The 20,504-nt window shown below is 37.0% G+C and overlaps 1 protein-coding gene across 1 annotated transcript; it reads left to right on the top strand.

Moving 5' to 3' along the window:
- Window positions 1-9,159: 9,159 nt before the first annotated feature.
- On the top strand, window positions 9,160-10,487 carry LOC124644373. The gene has a single exon (XM_047183684.1). It carries the CDS (start codon window positions 9,160-9,162, stop codon window positions 10,453-10,455), a length of 1,296 nt encoding a protein of 431 aa, XP_047039640.1. The 3' UTR covers window positions 10,456-10,487.
- Window positions 10,488-20,504: the final 10,017 nt, after the last annotated feature.

Genomic DNA, 20,504 nt, shown 5'->3' on the forward strand with positions numbered 1-20,504 from the left:
CGCGGGAATATAAGCTATATTTTGGGTGAAAGAGTAACAAACATACGTGAGAGGAGGCCGCAGCCCAGCAGTGGGACGATAAAAAGGCTGTAACAGTAACAGTATTCTATACTTACAGCCAGTTTCTTCATCAAAAGTTAAAGCCAAAGTAAAAGTCAAAGTAATGTCTAAGGTTAAGGTAACGGTTAAATTCAATTTTTCTATGAATTTTGCTGTCACTTTAGCCTTGAAAAAACGAATTTGACCGTTACTTTTACTTTAGACATTACTTTAACTTTAACTTTTGATGAAGAAACTGGCCGTTAGCAGAATAAATTCTACTGGATTACTAACACCATATAATATGTAGATAACATTAGTTATTTCCTCAAAGGAAATACAGATTATGGTAACTGGTAAATCAAAACTACATGTAGGTATATGGTATCCTACCATATTATGTAATAGAATTATTAATTTTATAGCAAAGTAAGTATGTACTCTCTTATGTACTCTCTTATTTACTCTATTATGTACTCTCTTATCTAATCCTCTTATGTACTCTCTTATATACTCTCTTATTTACTCTCTTATGTACCCTCTTATGTACTCTCTTACATACTCTCTTATGTACTCTCTTATGTACCTACTCTCTTATGTACTCCTCTTATGTACTCCACTTATGTACTCTCTTATTTACTCTCTTATTTACTCTCTTATGTACTCTCTTATGTACTCTCTTATGTACTCTCTTATGTACTCTCTTATGTACTCCTCTTATAAACTCTCTTATGTACTCCACTTATGTACTCTCTTATGTACTCTCTTATGTTCTCCTCTTATGCACTCCTCTTATTTACTCTCTTATGTACTCTCTCATGTACTCCTCTTATTTACTCTCTTATATACTCCTCTTATATACTCTCTTATGTACTCCTCTTATATACTCTCTTATGTACTCCTCTTATTTACTCTCTTATGTACTCTCTTATGTACTCTCTTATGTACTCCACTTATGTACTCTCTTATTTACTCTCTTATGTACTCCTCTTATATACTCCTCTTATTTACTCTCTTATATACTCCTCTTATTTACTCTCTTATGTACTCCTCTTATGTACTCCTCTTATATACTCTCTTATATACTCCTCTTATTTACTTTCTTATTTACTCTCTTATGTACTCTCTTATGTACTCTCTTATGTACTCTCTTATGTACTCCACTTATGTACTCTCTTATTTACTCTCTTATGTACTCCTCTTATATACTCCTCTTATTTACTCTCTTATATACTCCTCTTATTTACTCTCTTATGTACTCCTCTTATGTACTCCTCTTATATACTCTCTTATGTACTCCTCTTATTTACTTTCTTATTTACTCTCTTATGTACTCCACTTATGTACTCTCTTATTTACTCTCTTATGTACTCCTCTTATATATTCCTCTTATTTACTCTCTTATGTACTCCTCTTATTTACTCTCTTACGTACTCCTCTTATTTACTCCTCTTATTTACTCTCTCATGTACTCTCTTATGTACTATTCTTATGTACTCTCTTATGTACTCCTCTTATTTACTCTCTCATGTACTCTCTTATGTACTATTCTTATGTACTTCTCTTATGTACTCCTCTTATTTACTTTCTTATATACTCTCTTATGTACTCTCTTATGTACTCCTCTTATGTACTCTCTTATTTACTCTCTTATGTACTCTCTAATGTATTATCTTATATACTCCTCTTATTTACTCTCTTATGTACTCTCTTATGTACTCTCTTATGTACTATTATATACTCTCTTATGTACTCCTTTATTTACTCTATTATGTACTTGTACTCCTCTTATTTACTCTCTTATGTACTCTTTTTGTACTCCTTTTATTTACTCTCTTATATACTCTCTTATGTACTCCTCTTATTTACTCTCTTATGTACTCTCTTATTTACCCTCTTATGTACTCTCTTATGTACTTCTCTTATGTACTCCTCTTATTGACTCTCTTATGTACTCTTCTTATGTACTCTCTTATGTACTCCTCTTATTTACTCTCTTATGTAATTCTCGTATTAACTCTCTTATGTACTCTCTTATGTACTCCTTTTATTTACTCTCTTATGTACTCCTCTTATGTACTTTCTTATGTACTCCTCTTATGTGCTCTTTTATGTACTCCTCTTATTTACTCTCTTATATACTCCTCTTATATACTCTCTTATGTAATCCTCTTATGTACTCCCTTATGTACTCCTCTTATTAACTCTCTTATGTACTCCACTTATGTACTCTCTTATTTACTCTCTTATGTACTCCTCTTATATACTCCTCTTATATACTCTCTTATGTACTCCTTTATTTACTCTATTATGTACTTGTACTCCTCTTATTTACTCTCTTATGTACTCTTTTATGTACGTCTTTTATTTACTCTCTTATATACTCTCTTATGTACTCCTCTTATTTACTCTCTTATATACTCTCTTATGTACTCCTCTTATTTACTCTCTTATGTACTCTCTTATTTACCCTCTTATGTACTCTCTTATGTACTTCTCTTTTGTACTCCTCTTATTGACTCTCTTATGTACTCTTCTTATGTACTCTCTTATGTACTCCTCTTATTTACTCTCTTATGTAATTCTCGTATTAACTCTCTTATGTACTCTCTTATGTACTCCTTTTATTTACTCTCTTATGTACTCCTCTTATGTACTTTCTTATGTACTCCTCTTATGTGCTCTTTTATGTACTCCTCTTATTTACTCTCTTATATACTCCTCTTATATACTCTCTTATGTAATCCTCTTATGTACTCCCTTATGTACTCCTCTTATTTACTCTATTATGTACCCTCTTATTTACTCTCTTATGTACTCTCTTATTTACTCTCTTATGTACTCCTCTTATGTACTCTCTTATGTACTCCTCTTATTTACTCTCTTACGTACTCTCTTATTTACCCTATTATGTACTCTCTTATGTACTTCTCTTATGTACTCCTCTTATTTACTCTCTTATGTACTCTCTTATGTACTCTCTTATGTACTCTCTTATGTACTCCACTTATGTACTCTCTTATTTACTCTCTTATGTACTCCTCTTATATACTCCTCTTATTTACTCTCTTATATACTCCTCTTATTTACTCTCTTATGTACTCCTCTTATGTACTCCTCTTATATACTCTCTTATGTACTCCTCTTATTTACTTTCTTATTTACTCTCTTATGTACTCCACTTATGTACTCTCTTATTTACTCTCTTATGTACTCCTCTTATATATTCCTCTTATTTACTCTCTTATGTACTCCTCTTATTTACTCTCTCATGTACTCTCTTATGTACTATTCTTATGTACTTCTCTTATGTACTCCTCTTATTTACTTTCTTATATACTCTCTTATGTACTCTCTTATGTACTCCTCTTATGTACTCTCTTATTTACTCTCTTATGTACTCTCTAATGTATTATCTTATATACTCCTCTTATTTACTCTCTTATGTACTCTCTTATGTACTCTCTTATGTACTATTATATACTCTCTTATGTACTCCTTTATTTACTCTATTATGTACTTGTACTCCTCTTATTTACTCTCTTATGTACTCTTTTTGTACTCCTTTTATTTACTCTCTTATATACTCTCTTATGTACTCCTCTTATTTACTCTCTTATGTACTCTCTTATTTACCCTCTTATGTACTCTCTTATGTACTTCTCTTATGTACTCCTCTTATTGACTCTCTTATGTACTCTTCTTATGTACTCTCTTATGTACTCCTCTTATTTACTCTCTTATGTAATTCTCGTATTAACTCTCTTATGTACTCTCTTATGTACTCCTTTTATTTACTCTCTTATGTACTCCTCTTATGTACTTTCTTATGTACTCCTCTTATGTGCTCTTTTATGTACTCCTCTTATTTACTCTCTTATATACTCCTCTTATATACTCCTCTTATATACTCTCTTATGTAATCCTCTTATGTACTCCCTTATGTACTCCTCTTATTAACTCTCTTATGTACTCCACTTATGTACTCTCTTATTTACTCTCTTATGTACTCCTCTTATATACTCCTCTTATATACTCTCTTATGTACTCCTTTATTTACTCTATTATGTACTTGTACTCCTCTTATTTACTCTCTTATGTACTCTTTTATGTACGTCTTTTATTTACTCTCTTATATACTCTCTTATGTACTCCTCTTATTTACTCTCTTATATACTCTCTTATTTACTTCTCTTATTTACTCTCTTATGTAATTCTCGTATTAACTCTCTTATGTGCTCTTTTATGTACTCCTCTTATTTACTCTATTATGTACCCTCTTATTTACTCTCTTATGTACTCTCTTATTTACTCTCTTATGTACTCCTCTTATGTACTCTCTTATGTACTCCTCTTATTTACTCTCTTACGTACTCTCTTATTTACCCTATTATGTACTCTCTTATGTACTTCTCTTATGTACTCCTCTTATTGACTCTCTTATGAACTCTCTTATGTACTCTCTTATGAACTCTCTTATTTACTCTCTTATGTACTCTCTTATATACTCTCTTATGAACTCTCTTATTTACTCTCTTATGTACTCTCTTAAATACTCTCTTATGTACTCTCTTATGTACTCCTCTTATGTACTCTCTTATGTACTCCTCTTATTTACTCTCTTATGTACTCTCTTATGTACTCCTCTTATTTACTATTCTTATGTACTCTCTTATGTACTCTTATATACTGCTGTTATTTACTCTATTATGTACCCTCTTATTTACTCTCTTATTTACTCTCTTATATACTCTCTTATTTACCCTCTTATGTACTCCTCTTATTTACTCTCTTATGTACTTCTCTTATGTACTCCTCTTATTTACTCTCTCATGTACTCTCTTATGTACTATTCTTATGTACTCTCTTATGTACTCTCTTATATACTTCTCTTATGTACTGCCCTTTTGCACTCTCTTATGTACTCCTCTTATTTACTCTCTTATGTACTCTCTTATGTACTCCTCTTATTTACTCTCTTATGTACTCTCTTATGTACTCTCTTATGTACTCCTCTTATGTACTCTCTTATGTACTCTCTTATGTACTCTCTTATGTACTATTCTTATGTACTTCTCTTATATACTCCTCTTATTTACTCTCTCATGTACTCTCTTATGTACTATTCTTATGTACTCTCTTATGTACTCCTCTTATTTACTTTCTTATGTACTCTCTTATGTACTATTCTTCTGTACTATCTTATGTACTCCTCTTATTTACTCTCTTATGTACTCCTCTTATGTACTCCTCTTATTTACTCTCTTATGTACTCTCTAATGTATTATCTTATATACTCCTCTTATGTGCTCTCTTATGTACTTCTCTTATGTACTCTCTTATGTACTCCTCTTATGTACTCTCTTATGTTCTCCTCTTATTTACTCTCTTATATACTCTCTTATTTACCCTCTTATGGTATGGTATTAATGGTATTCCTATTGGCAAAGAGGAAAGCATTAGAGACCTTGGTATTGTACATGACAGCAAACTACTTTTTGACACGCATGTTGAAAATATTGTTAAGAAGGCACGCAAAGCGTTAGGCTTTATCATTCGAACCTGTTCTGAATTCCGTTCACTAAAACCAATAAAAGTCCTATACTGTTCTCTCGTGCGCAGCAACCTCGAATACGCTTCTGAAGTATGGAACCCACAATACGAGATATACAAATCTCGCATTGAATCTGTTCAGAAAAAAATTTTATTTTACTTAGATTACAAAGCCAAGCAATTTTCTGACGACTATGAGCACCGTTGTAAGCGATACCACTTTTTACCACTTGAATTAAGGCGTAATATTAATGATATATGTTATTTAACAAATATCGCAAATGGCTCTGTTGACTGCCCCGAACTGCTGAGCAAAATATTTATTCGTACCAATCAAAACAAATTACGAAAACGGCCTCTACTACAGGCACCACACGCATCAACAAATTATAGGGGTAATGCCTTCTGCATACGCAGCGTTACAGCTTTTAATAAATTGCCATCTCACCTGGATATTGATCTATTCTGCACTAGCGCACAAAAAATAAGAAAATATTTGAATACGGACTATTTTGATGGGAGACGCATGTAGTTCATTTACCTGTTTCCTGCTAAAATGTTCCCATCCTCCTATTCCTACTTGAATTAAGTATAAAAGTGAAGCAAGTGAAACACGTTTGTTTGTTAAAAATATGAACTTAATATAATTCTGTAAACATGTGGAAGCTTGTCATTAGCAATTATTTTATATACTTTGTTAAATAATTGGTGTAATTAGTCTGTAAGCTTTCTTTAAAACAAAATAAATAAATAAAATTATGTACTCTCTTATTTACTCTCTTATGTATTCCTCTTATGTACTCTCTTATGTACTCCTCTTATGTACTCCTCTTATGTACTCTCTTATTTACTCTCTTATGTACTCTCTAATGTATTATCTTATATACTCCTCTTATTTACTCTCTTATGTACTCTCTTATGTACTTCTCTTATGTACTCTCTTATGTACTCCTCTTATTTACTCTCTTATGTACTCTCTTATGTACTTCTCTTATGTACTCCTCTTATTTACTCTCTTATGTACTCTCTAATGTATTATCTTATATACTCCTCTTATTTGCTCTCTTATGTACTCTCTTATGTACTCCTCTTATTTACTCTCTTATGTACTCTCTAATGTATTATCTTATATACTCCTCTTATTTACTCTCTTATGTACTCTCTTATGTACTCTCTTATGTACTCCTCTTATTTACTCTCTTATGTACTCTCTTATTTACCCTCTTATGTACTCTCTTATTTACTCTTTTATGTACTCCTCTAATGTACTCCTCTTATTTACTCTCTTATGTACTCTCTAATGTATTATCTTATATACTCCTCTTATTTGCTCTCTTATGTACTCTCTTATGTACTCCTCTTATTTACTCTCTTATGTACTCTCTAATGTATTATCTTATATACTCCTCTTATGTACTCTCTTATGTACTCTCTTATATACTCTCTTATGTACTCCTCTTATTTACTCTCTTATGTACTCTCTTATTTACTCCTCTTATGTACTCTCTTATGTGGTCTCTTATGTACATTTTTATTTACTCTCTTATGTAGTCTCTTATGTACATTTTTATTTACTCTCTTATGTACTCTCTTATGTACTCCTCTTATTTACTCTCTTATACAGGGTTATAGGTAAAACACTAACAACCTCTCAGGACCATATTCCAAATATCATAAACTAAAACTTTTGTTCTATGACTTTTAATAATTCTCAGATTTTAGTTCATCAAAATTTTCACACAAAAATTAAAATTTTTAAATTGTACGCTCTAAAATTTACGAAGTCTAAGCGAAGCAAAACAAAGCGCTAGATAAACAATAGTTCAAAAGACAGCGGAGGTCAGGACAGTCGGGCGGCGGGGGAGCGTTTGAACTTGACCTATTTACGAGCGGCCGTCAGTCGTTTTTATGCGCCCGCGTCGCGTCATACGTGTCATTGTAGCAAAATTCGGTAGTGCGAACGTACAGTATGGCGTATCGATATTCAAATGTCGAGTACACGGAAATGGTGCGAATGCTTGCTAGGTGTGATGACAATATTTCGGAAGCCTGTCGCCAATACGCCATACGATTCCCAAACATCCCTACACCTAGCCAAGTAACAATGCTAGCCGCCACACAGCGGTTACGAGATTAAGGGCAATTCCGGCATGCCATCAGGGATAGTGGTCGTCCACCGAGGCACACAGTTCGTGAAGAAGAAGATATTTTGTTTTCTTTTTATTTGATCTTTTCGTAAAAAGGCGGGAGTTACCAATTCAAAAGTATGACTAGGTACGAGAATAGTGTGCGCAAGGCGTGGGTAGGTAAAGCATCTTGCATTCATTCTAAAAGTGCAAACCCTTAGGTACCAAACGAATTTATTGTAATGTGTGATAATCTCGACTCGTCCACACACTCTAAGGTCGACTAATCGCTCGACTGGTCTCGATCGGGCCTTTAGTTGGTAAAGAAATGGTAGGGGCGTGCAAATTTTATCACTATAGCAAAATAGAGTTGAAATGTGTTAGATAGAACAATGAAATCTTGTATGTTTATTTTTGGCAAATGTATTGTGTTTTATAAAAAGTCATAGAACAAAAGTTGTAGTTTATGATGTGAGTAATACAGTCCTGCAAGGTTGTTAGTGTGTTACCAATAACCCTGTATACTCTCTTATGTACTCTCTTATGTACTCCTCTTATTTACTCTTTTATGTACTCTCTTATATACTTCTCTTATTTACTCTCTTATGCACTCCTCTTATTTACTCTCTTATTTACTCTCTTATGTTCTCCTCTTATGTACTCTCTTATGTACTCTCTTATGTACACTCTTATATACTTCTCTTATTTACCCTCTTATGTACTCTCTTATGCGTTCCTCTTATTTACACTCTTATATACTTCTCTTATTTACTCTCTTATGTACTCTCTTATGTTCTCCTCTTATGTTCTCCTCTTATGTACTCTCTTATTTACTCTCTTATTTACTCTCTTATGTTCTCCTCTTATGTACTCTCTTATGTACTCTCTTATGTACACTCTTATATACTTCTCTTATTTACCCTCTTATGTACTCTCTTATGCGTTCCTCTTATTTACACTCTTATATACTTCTCTTATTTACTCTCTTATGTACTCTCTTATGTACTCTCTTATGTTCTCCTCTTATGTTCTCCTCTTATGTACTCTCTTATTTACTCTCTTATGTACTCTCTTATGTACTCTCTTATGTACTCTCTTACCACTCTCTTATCTACTCTCTTGTGTACTCCTCTTATCTACTCTCTTATGTACTCTCTTATTTACTCTCTTATGTACTCTCTTATGTACTATTCTTATGTACTCTCTTATGTACTCCTCTTATTTACTCTCTTATGTACTTCTCTTATGTACTCCTCTTATGTACTCTCTTATGTACTCTCTTATGTACTCCTCTTATGTACTCCTCTTATGTACTCTCTTATGTACTCTCTTATGTACTTCTCTTATGTACTCTCTTATGTACTCCTCTTATGTACTCTTATTTACTCTCTTATGTACTCTCTTATGTACTCCTCTTATATACTCTCTTATGTACACTCTTATGTACAGTCCAGTGCAATACGCAGTCGAGTACGGACGCGTTTGCGCTGCACTGTATGAATTTTTAATTCGCGAATTGCGCAGCTATAGCCGCTGCCCGGTTTTCGCTATGAGTGCACAAACGCTCATAGCCAACGAAGTGTTGGCATTTATCAAACATGCCATAGATTACATGGACGAGGTTAGCATCTTGCAGATCTGCAAGACGTCGTTCAAGGAAGATGAGATTAGCAGTGCTAAACTGCTGCTTTTCACTACTCTTGGCAAAGTTAGCCAGATGCCGTCTCGTCGAAGGGATGGCACAGAGAAGAGTCTCCAGGACATCGTCACGCTGTTGAAGGAGACCGACCCGGATGACGTGCCCGATTTCGTGGCGAAGGACCTGCATAAGCTTCCTCCCGTCACGTTCGACCACGTAGATGTCACCAGGCTGCTGAAGGATATCACACTCCTTAAGCAAAGCCAGGCTGAGATGCAGCTTCAGCTGGAGGTGTCCAACAACACCATCAGTGATCTACGGGCAGAAGTAGTAGCATTGCGCAACACAATTTCTGCAAGTAGGTCACCTATCGCCAGCGACAGTAATGTGAACACGCGTCGCGGGCCGCAAAATGCCTCCATCTGCAGTTTCGAGTCGGCGGGCTCGAATGCGTCATCTACTGCCGAGAATGCATGCGTTGCAACGTGTGCCGCCGCCGTCCCTGCCTCGACACCGGTAGAGACGATGACTCGTGTAGGTTCGTCAACCCCCAAACGAGCCTACGCAGCAATTGTAGCCGCTAAGAAGCCTGTTGAGCCACAAAACTCCCAGGTTAAAATAGCGGAAACTACAAACGGGGGTAAGAAGAGCCGATCGAAACCAAACCAGGTTTTGAGAAGGGAAGTTCCCAAGGTCGACACGTGCGGCAAGGATGGGTTCGTCAAGGTCGAGAGGAAGAAGAAGAAGAAACCTCCTTGTCGGAATCAGTGCGGTACTGCGCTGGCGGGGCCCAATATGCTGCTGCGTCCAGCTATTCCAACGACGCTGCTGTACGCGTCCAGGCTGCACCATTCTACGAAGGTTGAGGAGGTCGTAGAGTATCTGCGCGTCAAAACTAACTGGACCTTGAGGGTCGAGAGGTTGGTGCCGCATCACAACACGAATTTTAACTCGTTCGTGGCGCGTATTCCGACACAAGATCTCGAGAAGGTCCTCAAGGAAGATTTTTGGCCGAAGGGTGTTCTGTACCGCCGGTTTCGTGGCCGGCTACGTGACACCAGTCAGCGTAACACGACGCCGACACATCGTGTGCATTAGTTTTAAGAATATTTGTTATGTATTTATAGTATGTTTAAGTTTTTATAGATATAGTATTGTATATATATATTGATATGGTGAATTTTTATGTATTAGTTTATAAGTATTGTAATGTACGATATATGTGTATTTGTATTTTTATGGGCCCTAGTTGCCTGAAATAAAGGAATAAATAATAAAAATAATAAAAAAATTATGTACTCTCTTATGTACTCTCTTATGTACTCTCTTATGTACTCTCTTATGTACTCCTCTTATATACTCTCTTATGTACTCCTCTTATGTACTCTCTTATGTACTCTCTTATTTACTCTTATGTACTCCTCTTATGTACTCTCTTATGTACTCTCTAAGGGTGCGTCCACATCTGGCGAATGCGCCGCGAATGCGCAGCACGCGAGCCGATCGCGAGCTGTCCGCGAGCTGCGCGCGTGCATTTTTGTTCGTGCGCCGCTTCTGCGCCGCCCGCGCGCAGTTCGCGCGCGACCTAAGCGCCGCACGCGAGCAGCGCGCAGGCGGCGCGCGACGTCTGCCATCTTCGATAGTACTGAGCCAATATACGGAACTGTAAGGGCGAGAACTGATTGCGCGCAGATCGCGCGCCGCTCGCGCGCTCTAAACGAGCCTTGCGTGAGTTGCGCTAAAGAGGCGCACCGAACTATTGCAGTGACTGCACGCGCGCAGCTCGCGGACAGCTCGCGATCGGCTCGCGTGCTGCGCATTCGCGGCGCATTCGCCAGATGTGGACGCACCCTAAGTTACTTAAGTAACTGAGTAACTTACCATTTTTGAGTAATTGAGAATTATTACCATTTCATACCTATAAAATTTGCATGCTGAATATGAGGCGAGATATGAGAAACATAATTGTATTGTAAGACCTATATTGTACCTAACCATATTTCAAGCAAACAAATATAATAATAATATAGCCTTTATTTCCATGCAAGTTACATTGAATGTACATAAAACAAAACTGAATAAAAATCTAGACTAATATATACGCATGGCCCCGCTCTGGGTATAGGCCTCCTCCAGCTTGTTCCATTTTTTTCGATTTTTTGCTTTCATCATCCAATCTTTTCCTGCAATCTTCTGAATTTCGTCAATCCAGCGGTCCTTGAGTCTGCCTTTACTCCTTGTTCCGCTTGGACCTGACCATTCAGTGACTCGTTTTGTCCATCTTTCGTCTGTCATGCGGGCGACGTGTCCCGCCCATCTCCACTTGAGTTTTTGCGCGTGCTGTGCTGCGTCTATTAGCTGTGTCTTTTTTCTAATGTCTTCGCTCTTGCATTTATCTTTAAGTTTTATGCCTAAAATGCTTCTTTCCATAGCGCGCTGGCAGGTACGTATTTTGTGTATAGTTTTCTTTAGGAAAATCCAAGTTTGTGCTCCATATGACAGGCAGGGCAGTAAGCATGAATCGATAACTTTCTTTTTGAGCTTCAGTGGGAGTTTTGCTTTCAGTATTTCTTTAAAGGTCCAGTACTTTCTCCAAGTCATATTGATACGGCGTTGTAGTTCATCTTCGTGTCTTGATTTCTTAAATGATATTTGTTTCCCAAGATATATATAACTCTCCACGTACTCTATAGCTGTTCCGTTTACTATTATAGGTCTTTGTATGCTATTAGTTGCAACTTTAGTTTTTGAGGTGTTTAATTGTAGGCCTATTTTTTTGCTAGCTGTATCTAGTTCTCGTATCATTGTTTCCAGCTCGTTGCTTGTTTTTGCAAATATTATGATATCATCTGCGAATCTCAGATTGCTAAGGAATTGTGTACCTATTTTTATTCCTTTCTTTCTCCATTTAAGTTCTTTCATGATATCTTGTAGCACGGCTATAAATATTTTTGGGGACAATGGGTCTCCTTGTTTGACTCCTCTTTTTATATAGATTTTTGGTCCAAGTCTGTCCAGTTTCACCCTGCTTGTGCTATTTTTATATATGTTTTTGAGTATGTTTATGTAGGTTTGTGAAACAGCTTGGTTTGTGAGCGCTTGCCATATACTCTCGTGTGAAATTGAGTCGAAAGCTTTTGCGTAATCTATGTAGGCAAGGTAGAGGGGCTGGTTGAACTCTGTGTGTTTTTCTACTATTTGGTCCAATGTATGTATGTGATCTATGGTGGAGTAGCCCGGACGGAATCCTGCTTGTTCCACTGGTTGGCTCGCCTCTACGCTTGTTGCAATTCGTTTTTCTAAACACATGGCGAATAGTTTGTATAATGTTGGCAACAGGCTAATAGGTCTATAATTATTTATATCTGTAGGATCTCCCTTTTTATACAACAATATTATTCGAGATTCGCCCCAGCTCTTAGGTATTTCTTGTTTTTCTAAGATCCTGTTAAATAGACTTGTGATGGGGCGTATCAACATTTTCTTTCCAGTTTTAAGAGCTTCGTTCGGGATGTTATCAGGACCTGGGCTTTTTTCCTTTTTTAATTTGTCTATTTTTTCCAATATTTCCCCGTAGTCAAAAGGCGCGACGGGTGTATTTTGTTCTAGTTCGTATCTTCGGAACTCGTTTCCTTCGCTGCACTCTTTTTGATAGAGATTTGTATAAAATTCAGTAGCTATATTTATAATATCTTTTCGCGTTTGTAGTTTGCTTGTATATGTTTTTGCTTTCAGTGTATGTATCCATTTTTTCTCTGTATTTATTTGTTTGTATGCTTTCTTCTGACTACCAGTGGTAATTAGGTTCTTTTCAATTATTTCTATTCTGTAGTTATCGTAGTCCTTTTTTAGCATTTTGTTTGTAGTTTTGTAGATATCTGTAAGTGCTTGTTTCTCCTCTTTGGTTTTGGATGGTTTATTTTGAAGTTCGATGCGTTTCTTAAGTTGTTGTTTAGTTTCTTCGGTAAGAATAGCTCTACGGCTTTTTGTTGATGTGACAGCATTTAGACTTTGCTTTATCGCCGTTACTACCTTTAAATAAAATGACTCTATGTCATCGCTGTGCTCCCATTGTATTTGTAGAGATTTTTCCTCCAAAGTGTCGATATACGCTTGTTGGTTTTCGTCGCTCCATGTTTCAAATCGACTTTCAGCACTGTACGCTGTTCTACTTTTCTTAACTTTTTTCAGTTCCACTGTGCCTCTTAGAAGCCTGTGGTCACTTGGAAATATACTATTATTTAAAATTTCAAAATTTGTGAATAGTTTTGGGTTGTTGCTCATAATATAGTCAATTTGGTTTTTATGTTGTTTGTCTGGTGAAGTCCATGTCCATAAATTTTTGAATTTTTTCTTGAATAATGTATTAATTATTGTGAGTTTGTTTATTAATGCATATTGTAGTAATTTGTCTCCTCTGCCGTTCCTCGTTCCATAGCAATATGGTCCCATAATTATGTTTTCTATGGGCTTTCTTTTCCCGATTTTTGCATTAAAATCTCCCATTAAAATCATTTTTCCCTTCGTTAATTTCTGAGCCTTATCGATGTGATCATAAAAAATATCAATTTCCTCTTCTTGTGCTGCAGAGGTAGGGGCGTAAACCTGTATAATTGCTATTGTTTCTTTGCCAAATTTCATGTTTAGGAGGCAAACTCTATCTGATATGCCTATGAAGTTTTCTATGTTGTTTTTATATTTCTTCTTAATTAAAAAGCCCACACCGTATTGGCCTTGTGTCTCTCCTGTAAAACAGAAAACATGGTCTTCGTCTTCAATAATTTCGTTTCCTTTTCTTCTGATTTCTGATAGCCCTATTATGTCGTAGTTTATATTTAATAATGAATGTTTTAAAAGTATCATTCGTTGCGGCGATAGCAATGATTTAACATTATATGTGCAGATGTAAAGATTTTGGTAAGCTGGAGGGTTGTAGTCGTCCTCTCCCGCGGTGACTAGCCGTGTTGGGAGATGGGGAGGGGCCGTTGTTAATTGTTATTGGAGCGCTGGAGGTTCTTGTGGGTGAATTCCTGTGTTTTTGTGGGAATTAAATTGCAAATTTGCTTTTTTTAGCAGATAATTATCCATGTTATTTGTTTTGTTTATCTTTGTAGGTTGTAATTCTTTATTATGTGTATTTACAGGGCCTAGCGCTTCTGGTGACTCTGGCAGTACTCTTTTTTTATTATCTGAACTCGGCTTCTGTGGTTGATGGTTTCGGTTCTTTAAAATTACAATTTTATCATATTTAATAATCGCCAATCTACCATTTTCTCTTTCTTTGTTAACTTCTTTTTGTAGTTCCTTGCGCTTGTTAAGTACTTCGAGGGGGAAGTCTTCTTTAATATAATAAGGCGTTGACTCCAACTTCTTCTTGTTTTTTTGAATTCTTATTTTTAGACCCATTGTAGTTAACGTTATAACAATAGGTCTTATTTTTCCTTCTTTTTTTCCGAGTCTTCTTACGCATTCAATGTTGTTGGTATCGCATTTGATGTTGAGTATATTGTTTATTATATCAATAACTTTTTTCTCCAAATTCCAATATGTAGTTTCATCTTCCTCGACTCCAAATATGAGCAAGTTTTTCCTTTTTAGTGTTCTTTCCAGGTTATTTATCTTTAAAGTTTGTATCTCCATTTGTTGTTCTAATTGCTCGTTTTTGTTTTCCAAAATTTTAAACTTTTCGTTTATATTACTATTAATGGTGTTCTTAATGTCTTCTTTCATATCCAGCATATCCATTTTTTGCTGTCTTATTTCCTCCTGCATGACTTTTAATAGATTTTTTATTTCCTCCATTTTGGCTAGAAATAATATATTTTATCAATCAAAAGTGTATTCCTGTTGTCCGGGATTGGTATTAGTGCCCTCTAGCGGCGAATAGCGAAAAGCGAAAACACTATCCGTTCTTTCGATACTGACGCACTATAGTTAAGTTAACGCTGGGTAGGTTCTACCACTCGTCAATAGATGTCGCTAGGGGCTTCGTTTGACTTGGTAGGTCTAAGATGATTTGCAAAATTCCAATAGATAACCTAGAACTCCTAGAAGTGTTGCTTCTACTATGCACTTGTTTTGTTTTTTTTTTTCAAACACAGCAATCATTAATCGAGTAATGTCTTTGAAGTTATATATTATCACTTTTTATTTTTGTTGGGTTGTTGACAGTCCTCACTTAAGTTATTGTTGTTAATTTCCGCAAAGTTTATGCACTTGTTTTTACACTGGTCTTCCACTTTCACTCTATAGCTTCACTTTGTCCAGGTGTTTTCGGTAATAGTTTAACGTTATACATGTATTGCAGTATTTTTTCACGACTTATAGTATTTTTACTTTAATTATGATCGCGGAGCCGAGGTGAACAGTGCCGCGGTGGCGCCCTCCAAGCAAACAAATATATTCTATTCTATTCTATTCTTATTTTTTTTTAAGATGTCGTGGTGGCCTAGTGGGTAAAGGACCAACCTCTCAAGTAGGAGGGCGCGGGTTCGATCCCAGGTCAGGCAAGTACCAATGCAACTTTTCTAAGTTTGTATGTACTTTCTAAATATATCTTAGACACCATTGACTGTGTTTCGGATGGCACGTTAAACTGTAGGTCCCGGCTGTCATTGAACATCCTTGGCAGTCGTTACGGGTAGTCAGTAGCCAGTAAGTCTGACACCAGTCTAACCAAGGGGTATCGGGTTGCCCGGGTAACTGGGTTGAGGAGGTCAGATAGGCAGTCGCTTCTTGTAAAGCACTGGTACTCAGCTGAATCCGGTTAGACTGGAAGCCGACCCCAACATGATTGGGAAAAAGGCTCGGAGGATGATGATGATTCTATTCTTATTTACTCTCTTATGTACTCTCTTATATACTATCTTATGTACTCTCTTATGTGCTTACTTAACTATACATACAGTTTGAGCCTTGGGCTGAGTTCTGTTTTTTACCTTGTGGACTCCCCTTGTTAAAGCTTTATATACTTCCGTGGGAACCACTGTCCGTACCGGGATAAAATATAGCCTATGTTACTCGGGAACAGTGTAGCGCCCCAACAGTGAAAAAATTTTTCAATGCTACAAACAGCTCATTTCTAAATCCAAACGCTCCAAATGTTACCATAGAGAATAATACATTTTATATCGCACTTACTTTTTCATCGTAAACTGCGTTAGAAAAATATTGTTGCCATTAATAAAATCTGAAGAAATACCTCTTTTTATCTTCGCCATTAATCTAAATCGCTCGTTAAGACAAAAATAACTTTAAATGCATTTACTTGGCAACAAAACTGTGATTTTTACTTACATTGTAATATTACTGGCCGTTTCCCTCATGAGATAAAATATATCTCATACCTACAAATGTCTTCCTAGGATTTCGATCTATCATAATTCAGATCTAACACTGTAAAATAGGTAATAACAAACAATTACCTACAATTGCCGAACACCGATTGCTCGAAGTACCTAGTTACCGTGTAGGGTGTGGATGAAATCGCTATTTAGCTACTTATATTACTGTCAAGTTTCTCAAAATATCATTCAGTAGATTTAGCGTGAGAGTGAGAAACATCCGTACATACATCTTTACTAACTTTCCTGGCTATAATACTTTTGACGTGACAACGTCTTTTAAATCGATGGAGCCGGCTGCACGCACGAAAAAACATGACTCATGCGGCGTTACCACGCTCTGAGGCGTTCCGTTTAATGGCGCATTTACATTAGTTGGTTAGACCGTATTCGGCTGCAGGATGTATTCGGTCACTGACTAATATAAACAGGTATTCGTTTGGCCGTATTCGGTTTGCCGTATAGGCAAGCGTTTCAGTTAAACCGAATGCGGCCGCCGCCTCCGGTGACCGACCTAATGTAAATGCGCCATAAGGCTTGAAGTGCAAGCGAGAGCACGCAACGAGCAACAAAGAGGCACGATCGGCCTCCGCGTTCGGCAACGTTCGACATCTGACGATCAATTTCTTATGACGTTGTCACGTTCGACTATCGTCAGTAAACCGACTTTACAGACAACCGTTTGTTTAGTAGCATTTTGGCATCATAAACTATACATATATTCCTTTCCAATAAAAGTAGGTAAGGTTCCTACTCAGTCAAACAATGTTATCTATTATACCTACTCTTGTAATACAAGTAGCCTACAAGTGCTCGAAAGATTGTAATCTCTAAACAGTTTATCAGTTTGCACTTACCTACTGTTATACCAACATGAATTTGAAATCACGATAAGAGATTTTAACTTTACAGTAGATAGATATCAGTCTCTTTTAACTGCCTCGTTGGTGTTGCTGTCGCAAGTAGGGTTACCATATCTTAGGATTTGTCCTGAGATTTCAGGATTTTTCGACTCTTCTCAGGATTCCGGCCGGATTTAGCAAATCTAGTGATAGCTCAGGATTTTGAATAAAAACAGGTTACATTTTAAAGATCTCTCATATTAAACTACTAAAAATAATCTTCTTTCGGTAACAATTGCAGTTAAAATCAATACTTATTTATCGCCCCCCTCCTCCCTCCACCCCGATGTTTTGAGTGCGACGTACATACAAGCTTGCAACGCGTCGCGTAAAACGCAAGATCCGCAGTGTATATGTCACCGTAAGATTACAAACATCGTTAGATTACAATCTATCTCGAGAGATTGTAAACTGTCGAATTATTGTAAACCGTAACACCTGATTGCAATTTAACGCATTATTTTTCGCTATATTATAATCTATCGATGAGAAATTGTCAAATTGTCAACTGTCCGAAAGCTCTCCCTGATTGGTCAGTCTTTTTGTAAGATCGAGAGCGATGTAGAGCGGTCAAATTGTCAACTGGCGTAGAACGGAATGCATCTTGCGCGCTGATTGGTAGAACGTCAAAAAAGACAATGTTCTTTGCAACTCCCGGTGTCACAGCTCTTTGACGTGCAAAAATAAGTGACGGTTTAATTTTTTATAAAATCAAAAATTGTACTTAATTTTTAAGACTCAAATTACACACAATTAAAAATTGTATTAAAAATTGAAGTTAGTGACGAAAACGAATCGCTGCAAAACCGACTCCACGTAGTCTTGTCTGCCCTACCCCTAGAGTGCAATTCAAAACCGCGTAGGCGCGGAGGGGCGAGGCGGCCTGCGAGCTGAGGCGCAGGTAGTTTCAGCGCTCGCCGCCGCGGCTGAGGCTGGCCGGCTCGGCCGGCCAGCAAGCCGAAGCTGCGGTGGTGAGCGTGAAAACCATCTGCGACGATAAGCTCGCATGGGACCGCCGGAGCCCCGCAGCGCCGGAGCCGTGACAGAAGTTATGCTTGCTGCATGTTGCATGCTTACTTCCATGCTGGGTCAATTAATATGGGATGTGTTATATTTTAAACAAAAAACTCAGTAGGTACGAGTTAAAAAATTAGAAGGTAAATAAATATTTTTATGATGTCATTTAATAGTATTTAAGAAGTTTACTGTTAGAATGCATGCTACAAAGGACAATGGGCACTTTGTATGAGATTTGGTACCCGCTCCAACAGTAACGTATGATATATCATTAGAAAGGTATTTGCATGAAGAATAATGAAAACTATGGGGCCTGCCTCAATTAGCTGTCCGATCCGAGTAACGATAAAAATTGAATCGACATAGAAACAAGTATGTCATCCATATATGCAAATTCATTAAGAGGCATATGTCGTCAGTGTTATAATTTTAAACTCAGTTAATAGACATCTTACATTGTTTGAGATACACTCTATTATAATCTAAAGTTTGCAATATTCTATGGAGTCATACTACGGAAACACAATCGTCATCTGATTTGACAAAAGTTCAAAACATTTCTATTCATCTTTTTTTAAGAAGAAATTCATCATTATCTCAGCACCTCTTGAGGAGCAAGATTAAGTCGTAATATGTAATATGTTAACATCGTCTCCTAACTTTTCAACCTTAATTGATTGTAAATACTGAAAGACTTTCATCAAATACATAACCTAGTTCTGCGTGAACTGCAAAGGTCTGCATAGTCTTTTTTTAAAGCAGTGGGCAGGCAAACATTTTAAGAAGGCCTAATTCCTGTTTTTTGTTACTTTACCAGTTTTTATTAAATACAGTTCGATTTAAGAACTACATCTACGTTGATGATTTATGAACATTACACATTCTATTAGTCGATGTCACGCGAAATCGACAAGGATTTGGGACTAGTCGTCATAGTAAACATTTTTTGCCTTGCCAAGACCTACGCAATGGTACTAGAATCAACACTGTTGGACAGGGTACCAAAACGCCCATCGTCCTTTAGATGCAAAAAAATAACCATCATGCTGAATTGTATTTAGAGTGGAAGATAACTCGTGGCTAAGATATATAGCGAAAAATAATGCGTTAAATTGCAATCAGATGTTACGGTTCACAATAATTCGACAGTTTACAATCTCTCGAGATAGATTGTAATCTAACGATGTTTGTAATCTTACGGTAACATATACAACGATAATAATACGTTTTTGAGAGAAAATTCTCATCTCTAGAAAATCTCAGGACTTTTCCATGGAAATCAGGCCTTTTCTCCGGACTTTTGATTTTTTCATCGGGTAACCCTAGTCGCAAGCGCATTAGCTGAGCACGAGGTCTCGGATTCAAATCGCTTTGTGGGTTTTACAAACTTTCACAAAGCAGCCCGGAGCCTGGAAGTTGGTGATTGATTCACCCGTGCATCGGAGAGCACGTTAAGGTCGGTCCTGCTTGTGATCTCTCTCCGGTGGTGTCGGATTGTCGTCCCATCGCGCTATGAGAGTGAAGGAATAGAGAGTGCACCTGTGTCTGCGGAGGTTACTGACAATAATTATCATCATCATCAGCCTATCCACTGCTGGACATAGGCCTCTCCAAGTGCACGCCACTGAGATCGATTTTCGGCTTCTCGCATCCCGCTCCTGCCAGCCGTCTTGCGCAAGTCATTACTCCACCGTGCCTGAGGACGTCCTACACTACGTTTGCCGAGGCGTGGTCTCCACTCTAGAACTCGTTTACCCCAACGGTTATCGGTTCTTCAATAATTATGGTGTATCTCTTTCCCACAACGGGTACTTTCATCTGGTCATCATTGACACAAGCTCTTTTCCACAGCTTGCCTGGTGAAATAGAAAATTAAGCCACGTCT

The sequence above is a fragment of the Helicoverpa zea genome, chromosome 30 (genome assembly GCF_022581195.2).
Source record: "Helicoverpa zea isolate HzStark_Cry1AcR chromosome 30, ilHelZeax1.1, whole genome shotgun sequence".
NCBI lineage: Eukaryota > Metazoa > Arthropoda > Insecta > Lepidoptera > Noctuidae > Helicoverpa > Helicoverpa zea.

Coding starts and splice junctions, on each gene's coding strand:
- LOC124644373 (XM_047183684.1), top strand. CDS start 9,160: ATGTACAGTCCAGTGCAATACGCAGTCGAGTACGGACGCGTTTGCGCT.